At 37.7% G+C, this 19,289-nt stretch overlaps 1 protein-coding gene and 1 pseudogene across 5 annotated transcripts in view; both read left to right on the forward strand.

Annotated features, from left to right (window-relative positions):
• LOC110831970 (interleukin-1 receptor-associated kinase 4) overlaps positions 1-18,975 on the forward strand; it is a 33,777-nt gene extending 14,802 nt beyond the window's left edge. For 4 of the 5 annotated variants that reach the window (XM_022068564.2, XM_087340706.1, XM_022068554.2 and 1 more), the window contains 6 exons: positions 9,794-9,903; positions 10,962-11,076; positions 12,072-12,227; positions 13,351-13,500; positions 17,793-17,855; positions 17,945-18,975. In XM_022068564.2, coding sequence (XP_021924256.1) covers positions 9,794-9,903; positions 10,962-11,076; positions 12,072-12,227; positions 13,351-13,500; positions 17,793-17,855; positions 17,945-18,175 — 825 coding nt within the window. In that variant the 3' untranslated portion in view covers positions 18,176-18,975. Of the gene's footprint in view, positions 1-9,793; positions 9,904-10,961; positions 11,077-12,071; positions 12,228-13,350; positions 13,501-13,739; positions 14,052-17,792; positions 17,856-17,944 lie in introns of those variants that run through there. The other variant, XM_022068572.2, reaches the window with a different exon arrangement.
• On the forward strand, positions 3,057-9,787 carry LOC147875185 (uncharacterized; annotated as a pseudogene).
• Positions 18,976-19,289: the final 314 nt, after the last annotated feature.

Here is a 19,289-nt window from a genome sequence, read left to right on the forward strand (position 1 = left end):
AACCGATACTGGGGCACAAACAGTCCATTCTAACTAACTAACTAACTAACTAGATGGCTTACCGAACCCGAAGGTTCATCACCGAATTAACCAAAGCCCTCCACCGGACCCTGTCCTGGGCCAACAAAATCCAGTTTCCTTCAACTTCTATCTCCCATAGATCCCGCCTGAGATTATCCTCCCATCTACGTCTAGGTCTCCCCAGTGGTCTCTTCCCTTCAGGTTTCCCAACCAACACCCGTTGCACTCCTCTTGTCCCATCCATGCGCGCTACATTTCCAGCCCATCTCATTCTTCTCGACTTAATCACCCTGACAATACTGGGGGAGGAGTACAGATATTTAAGCTCATCATTATGCAGTTTTCTCCACGCCCCATTGTCTTCCCTCTTAGGCCCAAATATCCTCCTTAACACCCTGTTCTCAAACACCTGCAATCTGTGTTCCTGCCTCTGAGTGAGTGACCATGTTTCACACCCATACAAAACAACAGGTAAGATTATTGTTTTGTATACTTTACTTTTCAGGTTCTTAGAAATCAGACGGGAAGACCAAATATTTTGAACTGAGAAGTAGCAAGCATTTCCAGAATTTAATCTCCTCCTAACTTCCTCATGAGTGTCATTTTGATTTGTTATTGTTGTTCCCAGATATTTGAACTTTGTAACGCTTTCAAAGGACTTATTAGTTACCCTGAGATAATTTTGCCCGCCTGTCTTTTGATGACGAGATACTAACATGTACTTAGTTTTTTCTGAATTTACTTCTAGCCCCACCTGTCTACTAGCCTCTAGTAAAACTTCTGCGTTACTCTTTATTGTATTCATATCGTCCATCAATAAATTAACATCATCAGCATATGCCAATAGCTGATGTGTCCCGTTCAATTGCAAACCCTCCTGCCTATCTTGGACTTTCCCGATGGCATATTCTAACGCAACGTTAAAGAGCAAGGGAGACAAAGCATCTCCTTGTTTTAGACCGTTCTTGATGAAGAATGTCTCTGATACATATTTACCTACTTGAATTTTGCTACAGGTTTCATTTAAGCACATTTTTATTAGATTCACTAGCTTCTTTGGTATACCAAATTCAATAAGAATATTATATAATACTTCTCTCTTCACAGAGTCATAGGCTTTTTTTAAATCTATAAATAATTGATGTAAGGTACCACCGAACTCCCATTTTTTCTCTAGTATCTGACGAATGCAAAAGATCTGATCAATCGTTGATCTGTTCCGTCTGAACCCACACTGATGATCCCCAATAATTTCATTCGCATATGGAGTTTATCTTACCAAAAGAATGTTGGATAGAATTTTATATGAGGTTGATAGCAGCGAAATTCCTCGGTAATTACCACACTCAGTCTTGTCCCCCTTCTTATGAATAGGAATAATTATGGATTCCTTCCATTGTTGTGGCATCTCTTCCTTATCCCAAATTAACTGAATAAGCTTATGGATCCTCATATGCAACCCTTTGCCACCTGCTTTAATTAATTCGGCTGGAATCTGATCAATTCCTGGAGATTTATAACTTTTCAACTTCCCAATGGCTAGTTCCACTTCATCTAAACTAGGTTCTGGCACCAACAGTTCAGCTGTATGCATTTTAATCTGTCTAATATCACCAGTCTCATGAACATTTAAGAGCTTGCTAAAGAAATTTTTCCACCTATTCACAATTTTTATTGGATCTGCAAGCAAATTGCCACTATCATCCTTTACCAAATTGATCTGTGGTTGATATCCTTTCTTAAAGTTATTAATGCTTCTGTACAGGTCTCTGATATTTTTTTCCTTATTATTTGTCTCAAGTTTTGCAATTTTGCCCTTCAGGTATTCCCTTTTCTTATTCCTAAAGGTTCTACTATAGCCTCACGTCTCACATTACATAGATTATCTGCATTTGTTTTGTTTGGGTCCTGCAACCATTGAAATTTTGTTTGCTTCCTTCGATCCATTAATTTGGAACATTCTTCATCAAACCACGGTTTATTTTGCTTCTGTAGTATCCTAGTTTCTCTTTCGCTGAAATTTTGATGCAGTTTCTAACATTTTCCCACTCCCTGTTGATGTGTACACTTTCATTATTTTTATTTGTCTCTAAAATTTGAAACCTATTCGAAATTTCAACCTGATATTGTTCCTTTGCCTCTCCCTCACTTAATTTTTTCAAATCAAATCTTTCTGTGTCAAAATTTTGTTTAGTTCGTCTACTTACTGAAAGCCGTTGCCTCAGTTTTGCTACCACCAGATAATGATCAGTGTCACAATCTGCTCCTCTGAATGATCTCACATCAGTTACATTTGTCTGCCTTCTCTTATTTACTAAAACATGATCTATTTGATTGTGTGTTCTGCCATCTGGAGAAGTCCAAGTGTATTTATGAACATCACGGTGTGGAGATTTTGTACTTTTTACAATTAAATCTTTTGCTCTAACACCGTTATCATTACTAAGTGCATGGAGACTCTCCCTCCCTATTGTGGGTTTGTAGATATCCTCCCTCCCAATTTTTGTAATGAAATCTAGCAGAATTGTCATGTGATACTTGCTAAATGTATCAAATACTGATTCCAATTCTTCATAAAAGCTATCCTTGATATCATCGCTTTTGTCCTCAGTTGGGGCATGAACATTAAGGATAATGATGTCGCACCAACGTCCTTCCAAAATTACGTAAGACAACCGGTCACTAACAAATTCTATTCTCTTAACTGCTGCCCTAATTCTGCTATGAACAAAAAAACCTGTCCCTAAGTGATGATTGTCATTCCCCTTTCCATAGAAAAATGTAAAATTGTGCACTGGAATCGTGCCCTCCCCCTCCCATCGCACTTCCTGCACTGCCACTAAGTCTAACTTATAATTCTCTAATTTCCTACTCACTGATTTCAGTGCCCCAGCCCTATAGAGGCTCCTAATGTTCCAAGTACCAAATCTCATGTCCTTTTTCAATTGCCGTGGTCGTGCCAAAGAGTCCATCCTGATCCGAGGCTTGGTTAATGTGTTTGTAACATAGCTGTTTTTTTTCCAGGTGATAGGTTGTTAGCCTTACACCCAACCCCCAACCTGGAGGACCAGGGTATCACTCTTAGTCTAGCGCATCTCCTTAGACCTGTCCGGCTTGGGTGACCCTACCATGAGCCGAAGCAACGGCCGGCATAGCCCTAAGGGTCATTTGAGCACGCAAGCCTCCTCACCCGGCAGATTGCCTTTGACAAGGTGGTGATACCTTCGAGAAGGAAACAGTCCATTCTTATAAATGAAATTCTGTTAATGCTCTATCTTGATATATTGTTTTCCTATGTATTAACTTGCCTGTTCTGACTTTATTGACAAGATTCTGCATATTGTATCTGCAAAGAACTTGAACCTGAGGGGCTTTCTGCTGAGTTTTATGTTTGACAGTTCCTATCACACTTCCATTTCTCATAAGTTTCATACACTCAGTACTCTAGTGTAAACACTGAATATTTTTGTTTGACTTGTTACTTGATCATGGCAAAATTATATTGGTATTGCTACCAATGCTTTTCAGCTTTACTTTAGGCTATGCAATTAGAAGGTGCAAGAAAATCAGCTGTGACAGAAATTGAATGGGACACATCTGCTTCTGGTCTGTGCTGATGATGTAAATCTATTGAAAGATAACGTAAATACCATAAATAAAACAGAAGCTCTAGGTCTAGAAGTAAAGAAAGAAAAAACTAAGTATATGTTGATGTCTTGTCACCAGAGTGCATGGAAAAATTGTGAGGATAGCTAATGGATCCTTTGAAAATGTGGCAAAGTTCACGTTTGGGAGTGACAGTAACAAATCGATATTTGTTTCATGAGGAAATTGAGAGCAGATTAAATTCCAGTAATGTTTTCTTCCATTCATTTCAGAACCTTTTGTCTTTTTCTATACTGTCTAAAACATAAAAAGTAAGTAAGCAAAGCAGTCCCGCTACATGCCATGTAGGTTGTTTGGTGGGAGTGGAGGTATAGTTCCAACTCATTCTTGACCTCAGCACTAGATGTGGTGAGTGGTCAGCATCACGCCTTGGCCACGCTTTACCCCAGGGAAAAGACCTTGGTACCCATTGGATAGGAGGCTGGGTGGGCCCCAGAGCCGGTCTGCATGTAGAGGCTAGAGGAAACGTCCTCTGTCCTTGTCAGGGATTGAACCCCAGTTGTCTAGCCTGTAGCTAGTCACTATTGACTGAGCTATCCCAGCTCCCGTCTAAAAGCATAACGATTAAAATATACAAAACTATAATTTTGACTGTAGTTTTGCATGGGTGTGAAACTTGGTCTCTGACACTAAGGGAAGAATGTAGACTGAGGGTGTTTGAGAACAGGGTGCTGAAGAGAATATTTGGACCTAAGAGGGATGAATTACTAGGAGCCTGGAGAAAGTTTCATAATGAGGAAATTCATCATTTGTACTCCTCACCAAATATAATTAGACTGATCAAGTCAAGGAGTATGAGATGTGCAGGGCATGTAGCCTGAATGGGAGGGAGGAGGAATGCATACAGGGTTTTGGTGGGTAAACCAGAAGGAAAGAGACCACTAAGAAGAACTAGAAGCAGGTGGGAGGATAATATGATCTTGGAGAAATAGGATGGGGTGATATGGACTGGATTCATCTGGCACAGTATAGGAACCAGTGGTGAGCTCTTGTTAATATGGTAATGAACTTTCAGCTTCCATAAAAGGTTAGGAATTTCTTGAGTGGCTGAACAACTCTTGACTTCTCAGGAAAAGCTTGGCTGTATGGAGTAAATATTAAAGTGAATCAGTTTTGCTACATGCCATGTAGGTTGCTTGAGGGGAGAGGTGGTATAGCTCCTACTCATTCTTGATCTTGGCACTAGATGGGGTGAGTAGTCAGCATCGAGCCCTGGCCACGCTTTACCCCGGGAAAGGACCCCGGTACCAATTGGATAGGAGGCTGAGTGGGCCCCAGAGCTGGTCTGGATGCAGAGGTTAGAGGAAAGGTCCTCTTCCTCTGTCGGGGATTGAATCCCAGTTGTCCAGTCCATATCTAGTCACTGTACTGTCTGAGCTATGCTGGCTCATAAGTCATAAGTACTGCCATTGTGCAGATTGCAGGCTGAGAGAGAGAGTATCCTTCTGCAGTGACTAGGGTGCTGTGAGCAAAGTGCACTCTGAGAGGATCACTGGTGTGAGAAAATACTGGCTGTGTGTGCCTGAAGAGGGAATGATAAGTAAAAGTGGTTGACACTGATGCATTGATGTCAGTGGGACAATTACCAGACAAGCCACTTGGGTGTGACCAAAGCCCTGTGACATTACTCCACTACACTGACTGGCCATGTATTGTCATAAGGAGAGGAAGATACACAACAATCATGATAAATGGGACATGTTCTGTGAGTCATGGGATTTCATAACTGAAAGAGGTGTAGTACAGTAGTAATGGACTTAAAAAATTTTCTAGGGTGATCCTGCACTTGCTGCTGTGGGGTTTTATCCCCCAGGTTTTATCTCTGAAGCATTTCCAATCTGCCCTTCCCCTACCTCAGTATTTAAAATTCTGTAGCTTTGTCCTTGCTGGGCTTGGATGCCACTTGGCTACCACTCAGTACTGGCCATGCATGGCACTGCCACCCAGAGGCTTGGCTGACTGGAGGGCTAGGCACTGGGATTATTGTAGCCAAACACTCAATACTGACTACTCCAAGTTCTCTGCCCCATGGGCTCTCTGTTCCATGTCTGCAGATGCATTGTCATGGTACTCATCTGATTCCCAGATTTTTGAAACTGTGTAATTGGGACATCTAAAAACTGAATAGAAATGTTGGTGGTCTTACTTTCTTGAGCATACTCATGGTGTACAGCAGTGGTATTCAACCTTTTTTTGTTCGCGTACCCCCAGATAAAATTTCTCTTCAACTTTGTACCCCCAAAGTTGTTGGTGTATAATTCAAGTTATACATAGTATATTATCTACATCTAAAATAAATTACATTACTGATTATTCAGTGTTTATCATAAAATAATATTTATTTTAAATTTCACGTACCCCCTAAGATGTCTTCGTGTACCCCCGGGGGTACGTGTACCCCAGGTTGAATACCACTGGTGTACAGCACCCTCATAATGAAAACAATAAGCATCACTGTTGTTTTGCTACACACTTGGCATACTTTTTATTGCAGCAGAGAAGGAGATTCTGTTGTCACTGCTGTGTAGTTTTGGAGTCAAAGCCATAGACTTATGTTTGATCACATTACAATCTTTTTAATGGTTTTCATCAGTTTTGCTTTTGTATAAGCAGTAAGAGAGCAATCTTGATTGAGACACTTGTCTTTCACGGATCTTGTGTTGAATGACCTGACATGATCCATAAAAATTTTTGCCTTTTGGCCATTTCACAAGTATTCAGTTTTGTAATTTTATTGTAAATCATGCACTTTAGGTGCCATTTGTCATCTCTTGGTGTTTGAAGATCCACCGCATTAAAGATTCTCAGTATTTCCCAAGTATCAGCAGCTCAAGCTGCTGCCAACCAATCGTAGGATTGATTACAACAGAAGAAGAAGAAGAAAAAGTGTTTGAAGGGCATTATTATTTCTGATGGACATTCCTCTTACTTAAATATGATGCACCTGTACAAAACTCCTGCTTGGCTTATTGTGCAGCTCTAAATGTGCGAAACACACAGACCTTAAACACTGGCTAATTATACTTTGTGTATTACAGAATAGATAAATGAATTTGCATCTGTGTCTCCAGGCAATATGATTTATCAGCTATATGAACACATTGTCAGTGCATTTGATCAGACCTCATACTTCATATCATACCTACTAGTAAAAATAGCAAACCCGATAAATGTCTGATAATTCAGTTTTTTCTTGTTTTGCTTGGTTCAGTTTTAACAAAGTATTAAATCCATAATTTCAAATAATCTACACTAAAAATAATTTAAACAAATCCTGTAGATTTTAATGAGATAAATGTTTTTATATATGTTATTTGTAAAATGTGCTGGGTTTAAAAATTTTGTTTGAATAATTAACTTATTTTATGTATAAATGTACTATGTGTACTGTCATAAGGTGGTAGTGGGTCTGCTCATAACAGAATAGTGAATGTTTTTGGTTTTCGTTTTAAAAGCATCTTCATAATTAATGATTATGGTTTGGATGTTCATGACATATCATGTTTTATTGAGGCTTCTATTTTCATTCTAAACTGAAATTAAACACTAATTGGGTTATTCTAATCACAATTAGACTGTATTTATTTTGAATATAATGCATATTTAGGTCATTTTTATGTTTTTGGTTATATTTGCAGTTAAATGCATATTTTGGTCATATTTTGAGGATAAAATGCATATTTTGGTTATATTTTGAGAATAAAATTCATATTTTGGGTATAAAATTTTTACTTGTAACTACATTTCTCAGGCATTTTAAGTGAATCTTTCAGTTAGTTCAGATGCCGAAAGTGAAGTGTTCTGAAAGTGCGAAGTTAAGAGGCTTAAAGATTTAGGCGAGGAATATTTTAGTTCTGATGGAACAACTCTGTTCTGTAAACTGTGTGAAGTTAAAGTTACAGCTGGTAAGCGATGTAATGTGCAACAACATTGTGATACGGCAAAACATAAAAATAATTTGAGCCGACGAACCAGTTATCAAAGCAAGCATCGACTTCTGTTCTATAACACCTTCACCATCAAAACAAAACATCGTAATTTTAAAGGACCTGTGTGAAATGATGGTGTCTGCCATCATACCATTGAACAAAGTGAATAATGAGTAGTTCAAAACTTTATTGCATAAATACTCAACTCTTGTGGAAAGGCGACGTTAAGCGAGACGATATCCTCCCTTTTGTAATAGTAAAGGCTGCCAAGGGCCTCAAAATGCTTTATCCAAAAATGGTCCATTTAACATGTCATGCTCATGCCCTGCACAGAGTTGCCGAAGAAATTAGACATAGTTATACTGAGGTCGACAAGTTCTCGAAAGTTAAGAAAATGTTCGTCAAAGCTTCATTGAGGGTGCAGAAATTCAAACAACTTGCACCTTCATTGCCTCTTCCTCCTCAGCCAGTACTCACTCGATGGGTTACCTGGTTCGATGCTCCTGAGTACAAATGCGAAAACTACGGAGTTATTGAAGAAATTGTTAACTGTTTTAACACTACTGAGGCATTTTCTATCAAAATTGTTAAAGAACTATTTTGCAGTAGTTTGTCAGGAAGTCTGGCTTATATAAAATTTAACTATGGAGGCATAGCAACTACAATTTCTCACCTAGAAGCAGTTGATGCAGGTGATGCTGTGAAATCAAAACTTAATACAGTGCTGTGTTGAAGTGATTGTTATGCGACAGTGTGCAAAATAAGAGACATCCTAAGCAGATATGAAGCTACACTGGGAGAAGATGAACCAGCGTTAAACAGCAATGATTTAACCCTCTTCAAATATGCTCCGGTGTCGTGTGATGTCAAAAGGAGCTTCTCAAGTTACAAGACCACACTGAGCGACAGTCGAAGAAGTTTTTCATTCGAGACCTTAAAAATTGACATTGTTATATATTGTAATGCTGCCAAGAACGAAAAATGAAGAAATGTACTAATATTTTAAATTTTGTTTATTTATGTATATGTAATTAATGAGTTTGATATGCATGAAAGGCTCTTCTTTTAAATTTATTTTCTTTTTATAAGAGCACGTATTCTCAACATTCGATGCTGATCCAAAACGAAGCATTTACAACTTAAAGCGACTGAAGTTTTGGTTAAAATTGCTAGGAAATCATGTAATATAATAGTTGTACATGCATATGTAAATACATGACATGATTGAAATACAAAACTTTTTTTATAAATTTTAGCGAATATTTTTTCATAACAAATTAGGTCAGTTTTCGCCTTTCTTTTCGTCATATTTTACTAATTTTTGGGGCATATTTTTATTATTATTATTATGATTTATTTACTGCAATTGGGTTTGCACCTGGTGGCAGTGGTCCTTACACTACACAATTACAACAAAATACGTATAATATAAACAAGTACATTCCATAGAACACCATACACACATAACTAGACATCCACCCCTACAAAAACATTCCACCTTACACACAATACAAAAACACACACACATTTCAGAAATACACATCCATTAATTAATCACAATACTTCTGATTAGAATATGAAGTCAGACCTCCGTACATGAAACTTTTATGCCAAAGAAACTACAGCCCTTCATCACTTGGAGGTAATTGGTTCCAGCTTCTTATGGTCCTATTTACAAAGGAATATTTACCAACATTTATTCTTTGTTTCCTAGTCCTAATTTTCCGACTATGATCGTCCCTGCCCAGGTAGCAGGGCTTTAGTAATCTATCCCCTATCGTTTTCCAAGCCTGGCCCCCCGTGTATGCTTTGAAAAAGGTGCACATTAGGGCTATCATTCTACACTGTGCCAATGTTTCCCAACCAGATTCGTTCGTGTACTTTGCAAATTTATCCGCTCTCTTCTGCACCCGATTTAGGGCTCTTACCTGCCCTTCTCTGTATGGGTCCCAACACACAGCTCCATATTCAAGTATCGGTCTCACTAGCGACGTATAAGCTAAACGCTTCGTATTGTTATTTCCATTGCATGCATATTTCTTGGTTTTTTAGGTCATGAACATCCGAACCCTAGTAATGATTGTGTAAGTTTTAGGATTACTGTTGAGTGAATCTTTGTAACTTCCAGTTCTTAGATATTGTGATGCTTTAAATGAACAAGTGTTTCATTGGTTTAGGTATACCTGGGGATCCTTCCATCACAAAAACATGTGGCTGTCAAAAGATTACACAGAGATGCTGGCAATGTGGAGAAACAGTTCTGCAATGAGATACAGGCTCTTTCAAGGTAGTAACATTTCAGTAAGGGACGTTATGCATGATTTGTTAGTCTGTATTTATGTTCAGATTAATTAACAATTTCTGCAAGTATGAACAACATTCAGTTTGAAAATGAGGGTGTTTCAGAGGGGCTTGCTTTCTTCATCATCATGGTGTTGGACAACCCTTAGGCAGTAAAGACTTCATAATTTGGACTGTCTCTTTTTTATGTATGTACATTTCTTTTTCAAACAGAGGTTTTTCCTAAATTTTGTTTTGAATATGAACATTTTCTATTTATTTTATCATATTTATATGCAAATACCATCTGGGTTAACATGTTCCTGATTGTGAATCAGTTTTCATGTCTTTATGAACTGCAAATTCAAAATGTATTTAAATGCAATTGTGTTCTAAGATTCAGGGTTTTACTAATGTACACTACCACTTTTCTGTGTTAGTCCAAATTAGTGAGGTTTTTCTGTAAAATAATAGTGAAAATAGTAATAATAAAAGCCCAACATGTGGAGGGGGGAAAGAAATTAACTCAAATAAGGGCCAAAGTGGGACAGGGGAACAGCAGTGGAAGAATTTAAAATACTTTAGATTTTATGTTTTGAAGTAAATATAGAATTATCCTTAGATTACCATTTCCTTTCTAAGTAGCCTGTGTACACTTTTAGTCTGTGATCTGGATTGTCATAATTTTGTAAATATTTAGGTTTTATTTTAAATTTTTGGTATTTGATTGCTTCTGTATTATTACTTATTTATATTATTAGTAAGGTATACTGTATTTGTCTTTCTGTGTATAATGATGATGTCTTGACCTGCAACATATCAGTTAGTACAGTGATTCTGAACATGTCACCATTAGACCATTTCTGTGTGATCTGAATGCTTCATATTATTCCCAGATTTATGATATGTATCTTACATAATATTGTTCATGTATATTGTATAAATGATTCAGTGGTATGCTTCTTTGCATGCTTCTTCCCATTTTATAGCTTACTGTTTGTGTGATGCTTAGACACATTCATCTCTAAATAATAACATCCCTATGTGGTTATTCTTTATCAACAGATACAGGCATAGCAACCTATTATGTCTGGTTGGCTACTCATGTGATGGTCCTGCATACTGTCTTATATATGAGTACATGAGTAATGGCTCATTACAGGACAGACTTGCATGCAAGGTAAGCTATCAGGGACACATTGTTCATACAGCCTGTTTTATGGTTGCAGTAAAGTAGTCCTGTTTTTAAATTATTGCACACAACTGCATGTAACTCCATAGATCAGAGTTCTTGAGAAACTGGTAGTTGTTCAGCTGGTTGAGAAATAACCCATCTTTTCTGGAACCAAAAGATTCATTATGGTGTTTACAAGAGCCAGCACTGGACATTATTATGAGCTATTTGAATCCATCCACACTTATATATCCTATGTCTGTAAGATCACTGCCAGCGTTATTCTCCCATCTGTGCCTAGGTCTGTCAAGAAGTCTCTTCCCTTCAGGTTTTATGGCTAAAATGTTGAATCACTTTTTCACTTACCGTCATGCTATGTGGCCTACACATCTGTTGCCACAAACACACTTGTCTGATAAATGAATTGTGCAGTTTTTTAATGCTTATACATTTTTCTATTTTTTACTCATCTTTTGTATCTTCAGTTTAATGTATGTATTTATGTAATGTTGAAAACTGAAATTATTATCAGTAGCATATCTTATTTAATTACATATGACAGTAACCATCCTGAATGAATCAAACTTCAGGAAGTGAAGAATGGTCCAAATTGTGTGTCAGGGTGTCTAGAAGCTGAAACTGCAGATTTTCGTGGTCATAACATCAACTGAAATGTTGTCTAAAATATCAATGTTAACCCAAGAAGCTAGTGGTGTTAAACAGGAATGTTGCAAGTGGAGAGAACTATGAAAGAAGGTCCATAAGGACTACAAATATAGGAAGTGTACCATACGGTCTTACAACTGAAAAGTTCAATGTTGAGACCTTTGACATTTTTCCAGGTTTGGTTTGCTGTGTTGTGTTACTAGTATTCTGTTTAGCAGCTGTTGAAACCTGTGTATTTTAAATATAAATTATCTATTCATGTATCAATCCACAGTGACTGGAAACAAAAGTAAATACTTAATAATCCTATTTTTGTTTCACTTGTTTGTATTCAGCATGAAGGAGTTGCACTGCAGTGGCACGTGCGTCTGAACATAGCTCTAGGCACAGCACGTGGGATTCTGTACCTTCACACAGCATATGAGAAACCTCTAATCCATAGGGATGTTAAGAGTGCCAACATTCTGCTGGATCAGCATCTTGTACCTAAGGTGTGTTGACAGAAAATATATGTTTGTAGGATCTGCATCTTTCATGGAAAGTTTTGTCACTGCCCATTTGCACTGAGTAAAAATAATTTAAGTTCAAAAATACACATGCAGGTCATAATGTTTGAAACTAGGAAGAAGAATGGGCAGATTAACTCTTTATGATGGTATTAAAAAGTGTGTTTTGTTTACACACAATGTCTGTCTGCTGTCAAGGTATGTGCAATACATAAATCAAAGAGACATCAAGTAAGTTACAAGGTGTTAACAGGAGGTTAATTAGCTTATTATGTTATTCTAGAGATATTCTTGAAATTACCCATTTTTATACAAATGTTATATGACATAACTAACTAGATGGCTTACTGAACCCAAAGGTTCATCACCGAATTAACCAAAGCCCCCCACCGGACCCTGTCCTGGGCCAACAAAATCCAGTCTCCTTCGACTCCTATCTCCCATAGACCCCGCCTGAGATTATCCTCCCATCTACGTCTAGGTCTCCCCAGCAGTCTCTTCCCCTCAGGTTTCCCAACCAGTACCTGGTGCACACCTCTTGTCCCATCCATGAGCGCTACATGCCCCACCCATCTCATTCTTCTCGACTTAATCACCCTGACAATACTGGGGGAAGAGTACAGATTTTTAAGCTCAACATTATGACATAATATGTGTTTTATAATCAAAGTCATCTTTCATAGGTGAAAACTTCATGAAACATCCAGAAATGTGTTGGAGCACTAAGTTATAGAAGTGAATTGCTTAAACTATATCTCCATGTTTTGCAGTTACTATTAATAAATGGATTGTGCTGAATGCCGTAGTCAAAGTGTTAGCACTACTACTTCATATTTGGAAGTCCCAGTTTGAATCTTGGCTTTGAAACAGACTTTCTTGATTGAGCTATCTTGTGGTTAGTAGGTAGTGTTAATGGCCAAATTTCAGGCGCTGTCAAAGCACTTGCCTGGAGGGATTGGGGATAACCTTGTAAAACCTCTCAGGATAGCTGTTCTCTAGATTGAAGTTCATGCCTGGCACCTTCAGAATATGAAGTAGGTTGCTGTCCACTAAGCTATGATGTTCTATGGTTGGAGTTGGTAAAGCAGTATGTAATTTTCTTCGTTAGCTGGGCGACTTTGGGTTGGTAAGACTAGGACAGCACAGTAACTCTATGACAGTGCCAACAACAACTGTGCTGGGTACATCTGCTTACATGGCACCAGAAGCTTTCAGGGGAGATGTCTCTGTCAAACTTGATACTTTCAGCTTTGGAGTGGTAAGTTGTCAGTATTATAATATTGCTGTGCTGTGTTGAGGTGAGAAAGTTTATATCCTAATGTACTTAAATCTCCAGTGTATTTATGTTCATGCATCTGTCGCAGAATAGTTGATACTACAGTAATCTTATTAATTTTCCTTTTGTAATACATCACTGTATAATTGTAAGAATTATGTCAACTGATATGATATTCCAGTCTGAATGAAAGAGTGAAACAATTTTAACATATTTTTCAGCTACCCTGGTATGGAAGAAACAGTGGTGGCTTGTGAGTCTGAGCAGTGGTAGTGCTGCGCAAGTGGGAAAACTCAGAATAGTTTTTCAACACATAACATTATAAATAAATGAAAAGTAAATTTACATCAGGAGAAAACCCATACTTGCTTGACGATGTTTTAACTATTTGTAAGTCCGGAAGAGGGCGGCCATGATTTTTTACATCACTTTTTTCAGTCAAAGACAATTTAGAAAAAGTAATTTCCTGTAACTATGATATACTTCCTTTGCTCATTATCATTATCTGAATAAAAAATAGTCAGCACACAGAACTATTGAACACTCATTAACAATAACCACAAAACAGTTTGTGATACAGAAACGAGTCTAAAACACTCGGTACTGGGCAAGCGTGTTTACTCTAAGCCGGCTGCAGGGACTGCAGCTCTGATAAGTGCTGTACCACTGAAGTGCCCCTCATTCCACCTCACAGTGCTGTCCACTTGTGACCAGCAAACGGAGCTGCGAACATTGCAGCACAGACACACAGGCTATAACACTGAACTGCCCCTCACTCCACCGCCTGCTGCGCTTTATACTTTTGACCAGCTAGCCATGGTGAAATCCTTGCAGCTGGATGATAGCCCTGTTCTGCTTCGCACTCCTCGCCCGCGGACTTACTGTCAGTTCAGCCGATTAGTGGATATGGCAATGTAAGGGGCAATATTAAAATAATGATACAGAGGAAATAAAATGTTACAAATTATATAAACACAAAAAATAAATTTTTATATTTATGAAAAATTGTAGGGGATGCTGCTGCTCTGCAGCTCTTATGGACGGGCCACCACTAGGAAGAAACTATATTAAGTTGTTAGCATGTGACATGGAACTAATCTCATCTGGCTGTTTTCATTATATTGTTATTTCTCAGTGTGCCCTGAATCAAAGAATGTCCAAAGTGTAAAATAGTATAGTTGTTTTTCTCACTCACAAATTTTAATATAATTATGGCTATCCTGGAAAGATATGACTTGTAAAGCAAGTTTAAAGCAATATTTTGACAATTACACACTCCAGGAAGCTTATACAGTTGTCTATTTCAATCTATGGCTTGGTGAACAGTTCCCATCAGATTAGGTTTTGAGGTTTCACAGCAGTTAGTCTGAAGATGGCTGTCTTCAGGGTTGATGCGCCATGTAGTCTGGTAGAAGTTACCGACATTTCAGAGGTCTTTGCTGCCTCCATCATATGGGTGTCCTGATGATGGAGTCAGTAAGGACCTCTGCAACGTTGGTAAACTTCTACCAGACTACATGGAGCAACAACCCAGAAGACAGCCATCTACAGTTCCCATGAGGTCAGGTAATTCAGTTTCCATCTGCAGACATTTGTCCATTTGTATTTATATTATTCATGCCATGAAATATAACTTCTAATTCTGTGTGTCCTTGTCATTTCAGGTGTGTTTATTAGTAAGCTATTATTATTATTATTAGTGTTCTGTCTGACGACAGGTCCATATGAACAGGATCCTTCCATCCTCTTCAGGTTGTCAGGGACCTGCTCATACATATATACATTCTTGGCAGATGATCAGAAGTGGTTTGCCATTGCCTTCTTCTGTGTGTGAGTGGAGTAATTGATGGGATGCCACGGAGAAACCGGGAAGCCCCCGGAGGAAAACTCCGTGATGTCTGATCTACCAGTCAGGAAATTTACCATCAGCTACTTGTCTGTTATGAGTAATGCATTATGTGTGGGACAAACATCATGTTAGAACCACATGGACAGACATGTTTACAATGGTGGGCCTTCCAGGATGAGAGGTAGAGTCTCAGATAAAAAGTGACATATCTGGATCTTGAGAATGAGCCTTCATTAAAGTATGGTCAGTTAACATGATCACCAGTGATGCTGCGCCAGAAATTCATTCTCCATTGCCATTTTTGATTAATTTTGCATAGCTAATGAAGCTCTGGAGGGAACAGGAGACTTCAAAATTGGAGGAAGAGTGATAACGACTGTAAAATATGCAGACGACTTAGTAGTATTGGCGAAGGAAGAGGAGGAATTACAGAACATGATGGACAAGTTAGTGGAAACAGGTAGAGAGTATGGAATGGAAATCAACATTGAAAAATCAAAGGTAATGAGGTTAGCACCGAGAGCAGAACCATTGAACGTTGTAATTGGAAACCAACAGCTGGAGAATGTGGAGCATTTCAAGTACTTGGGAAGCATAATCACGACGGACGCTCTATGCACCAAGGAAGTAAAAGCAAGGATAGCCATGGCCAAGCAGCTTTCGTCAAGAAGAGGATACTTCTCACTAGCAAGTTGGGCTTGGAGATGAAGAAGAAACTAGTGAAGTGTTACGTATGGAGTGTCACGCTGTATGGAGCAGAGACTTGGACACTCAGGAAGAAGGAACAGAAATACCTGGAGAGTTTTGAAATGTGGTGTTGGAGAAGAATAGAGAAGATCAGGTGGACGGATCGAGTGACCAACGAAGAAGTATTGAGGAGAGTCAACGAGCAAAGAAACATTCTGCAGGCGATTACACGAAGGAAAGCTAACTGGCTGGGACATATTATGAGAAGGAATGAATTACTGAGTGATACCATCGAAGGCCAGATTGAAGGAAAGCGAGGACTGGGAAGAAGACTGATACAGCTAACTGACGATCTCAAACAAGGAAAGAAGATGAAGTTTCAGGAGTTAAAACGAAAAGCTGCGAATAGGGAAAACTGGCGAACTCTTTTTTGGGCAGAACAATGGACCTGTCATCAGACAGAACACTAAATAATAATAAGCTAATGAAGATTTTCCAAAGACCAGTATTGCATGTTCCGTGAATTGACTTGCCTATGGTTTGTGTTTGAAGTTTCATCAATAAACAGAACATTCTGAAAGGAAAGAATCATTATTCTGCAATCAGTGAAATGTGAACTGACAAAGTTACACATGATTGTTCAAGTAATTTCATGTAGCTCTTGATTAAGTGGTAGGGGTGCAGGTGAAATACATGATGATGAAGGATTTGAATAATGCTTGGTTGACTGATTCCGGAACAACGTAAAATTTGTTGTGTACCACCATGTGGATTGTTCACTGTAGCCACCAGAACAACAATTTCTTTTGCTTTGTATGTTATTGGTTTACTATGTTGGAGTTACAGTTTTGGATTCCATGTTCCTGTTTCTAAGAACTTTCAACAAATATTTTGTACAAGCACTAGTATGGTTCTGATCAGGATATCTGTCATAGTACAGATACTGCACTCACAGTACATTTATTTCACATTCACCATAAATAAATATAATGTTGATTTTATCTTGGGTGGTGCACATTTCATCTTCAATGATGAACTGTGCTGTACTCTTGTACATACTACATAAAACTGTACAAGACAGTGTTCCAGGTCATTTCAAGAGAAACATTATCCTTAGGCCATGACCGCCATGCTGAGAAATGTATGCAAATACTTAGTTGTAGATTGTTGAACTCATCTCCAATTTGACTAATTCTAGTGTATTAAATCTGTAGGGTTCCATTAAAATGCAATGTAACCCTGACAAGTAATAACATCTTTAAAATATGTTTCACTTTCAAATGCCCCTTTGACACTGCATAAATGTTTGTTTGAAACATATTCTTCTGTATGTTAAACAAAATATGATTTATTTAAGGTTATGAAGTTAGATGGATCACTTTCCACATGTATATGTGTTTGTGTTTGTGTAAGTCTATTGGTAGTTATTATCATTATGTTAAAATCTAAATAGTATTGCACAGGAATATGTTGTTTAAGATTTTGTATTATGTAAGTCAGCATGGAATCTGTCATGATTGTCACCTATCACCCAGATACTACTTCAGAAGCTTAAAGATTAATATTGTGTGTACTCCCAGGATTATTCAGAGAGACTATTCAAATTTTAAGTATGTATAAAAATATGATTTTTTTCTTTAGGTTCTGTCTTTGAATTCTGAACGTGATGTTAATTAAACATAAAATGAAAACGTGAAATTAGCTAGTACTCTCAAACTTATGCTTTGTTTTATTTTAGGTACTGTTAGAAATTCTTACAGGATTGCCACCATATGATGAGGAGCGAGAGGGTCATGATCTGGTATGTATGTCATGTAACAGAATAATGTTGCAACTCATACTCACTACATGGAATATTCTATCTATATCTGTATTACATGGTTTCTGCAGGTGACTCATGTTGAAGCCATGTGTGAGGAAATTGGCTGTATTAATGTATTACTAGACAAGCAGGCTGGAGATTGGGGAAGGTCTTGTATTATTAGACAAGAAGAAGAATCCAGTCTGGCAGACAGTCTATATTCACTTGCTCTGAATTGTATTGAAGACAACAAACGGAGACGTCCAAACATGACAATTGTAGTCCAAGGGTTAGAAGAAATTGTTGGAATCAAAACGTAACAGAAATAGTGCTCTGCTTGTACCTCATTTAAAGTTAGAGTAACTTGTACACATATCAGATACACACTATGTAGCAGAAATCAAGTGTTTAAAGTTATTTAAGTCCCACACTTAAAGTGATTTAAACATACAGCTGGCATTGAAATTCCAATCATTCACAATCTCCTTGTATGTGGCTTTTTTCTGTCTTTCATTAGTTAAAATTATTTATGTCTGATGTATATTAATCAAAGATATCAATATTGTCTAATTTGAAGAAGAATATGAATTAATTTTAATACATTTTTTAAGCCATGTCAGTAGATAAGACATCAAAATCACAGTGAACACTGCATTTCACGCTTGCCCATCTTTAATACATCTGATGGTAGCCATGATGGTATTGCAGCAGAATAACATGTTAGGCAGACATATTAACGAAAGGTAAAGGAAAGCCACGAATGGAAAAATACAAGGAGATAATGAATGACTGGAATTATGATGCCAGCAGTAAGCTTACATCACTTTTGGTGTGAAAATTAGAAAACTTTAAGTGTTTGTTTTGTTTTATATTATGTATGTATTTGATATGATTCTCAGCATTTTTTTATTGTTAAGTGGTTGCATAATAAGAATTAGATCCAATCATATATGGAATTTTTATGTATGTTGATGTCAAATATACAAAATTCATTTCTATTCATTTTACGTATATTGGCAGATTTTCATATGCTGAAGGAGTCTTACATACTCTCATTTGTAATGTAAATTTTTAAGTGTGCTGCATACATATTCTTCAAATAAAAAATTCCTTATGAACATATTGTGTCTGTCTCTCATGTACATAAGTGTTTGTGTGTGTGTGTGTCATAACTCTTTCATCAGATTATGATGTAAGAAATCCAAGATAAGTTTTGCTGAAGGAAATATGAATACAGTAAAATCCTGGTTATCTGTGCACAAGTTTTTTTATTACATAAACACAGACGTGTGAAGTAGGCTGTCAGCATCTTTCTGCGCCCGCTTCAGGGGTAGGAGCATTGGTTTTGGGAGGGTCTGCATAAGATATGGTCAGATAGTGTCTTTTTACATTTGTGCTTTATGGTCAGTATTCGTGGTGGTGCTGGGAGGTTTG

Source organism: Zootermopsis nevadensis, unplaced genomic scaffold (genome assembly GCF_977971745.1).
Source record: "Zootermopsis nevadensis isolate Lab colony 2312 unplaced genomic scaffold, Znev_1.0 Znev_ptg000001l, whole genome shotgun sequence".
Classification (NCBI taxonomy): Eukaryota; Metazoa; Arthropoda; class Insecta; order Blattodea; family Termopsidae; genus Zootermopsis; species Zootermopsis nevadensis.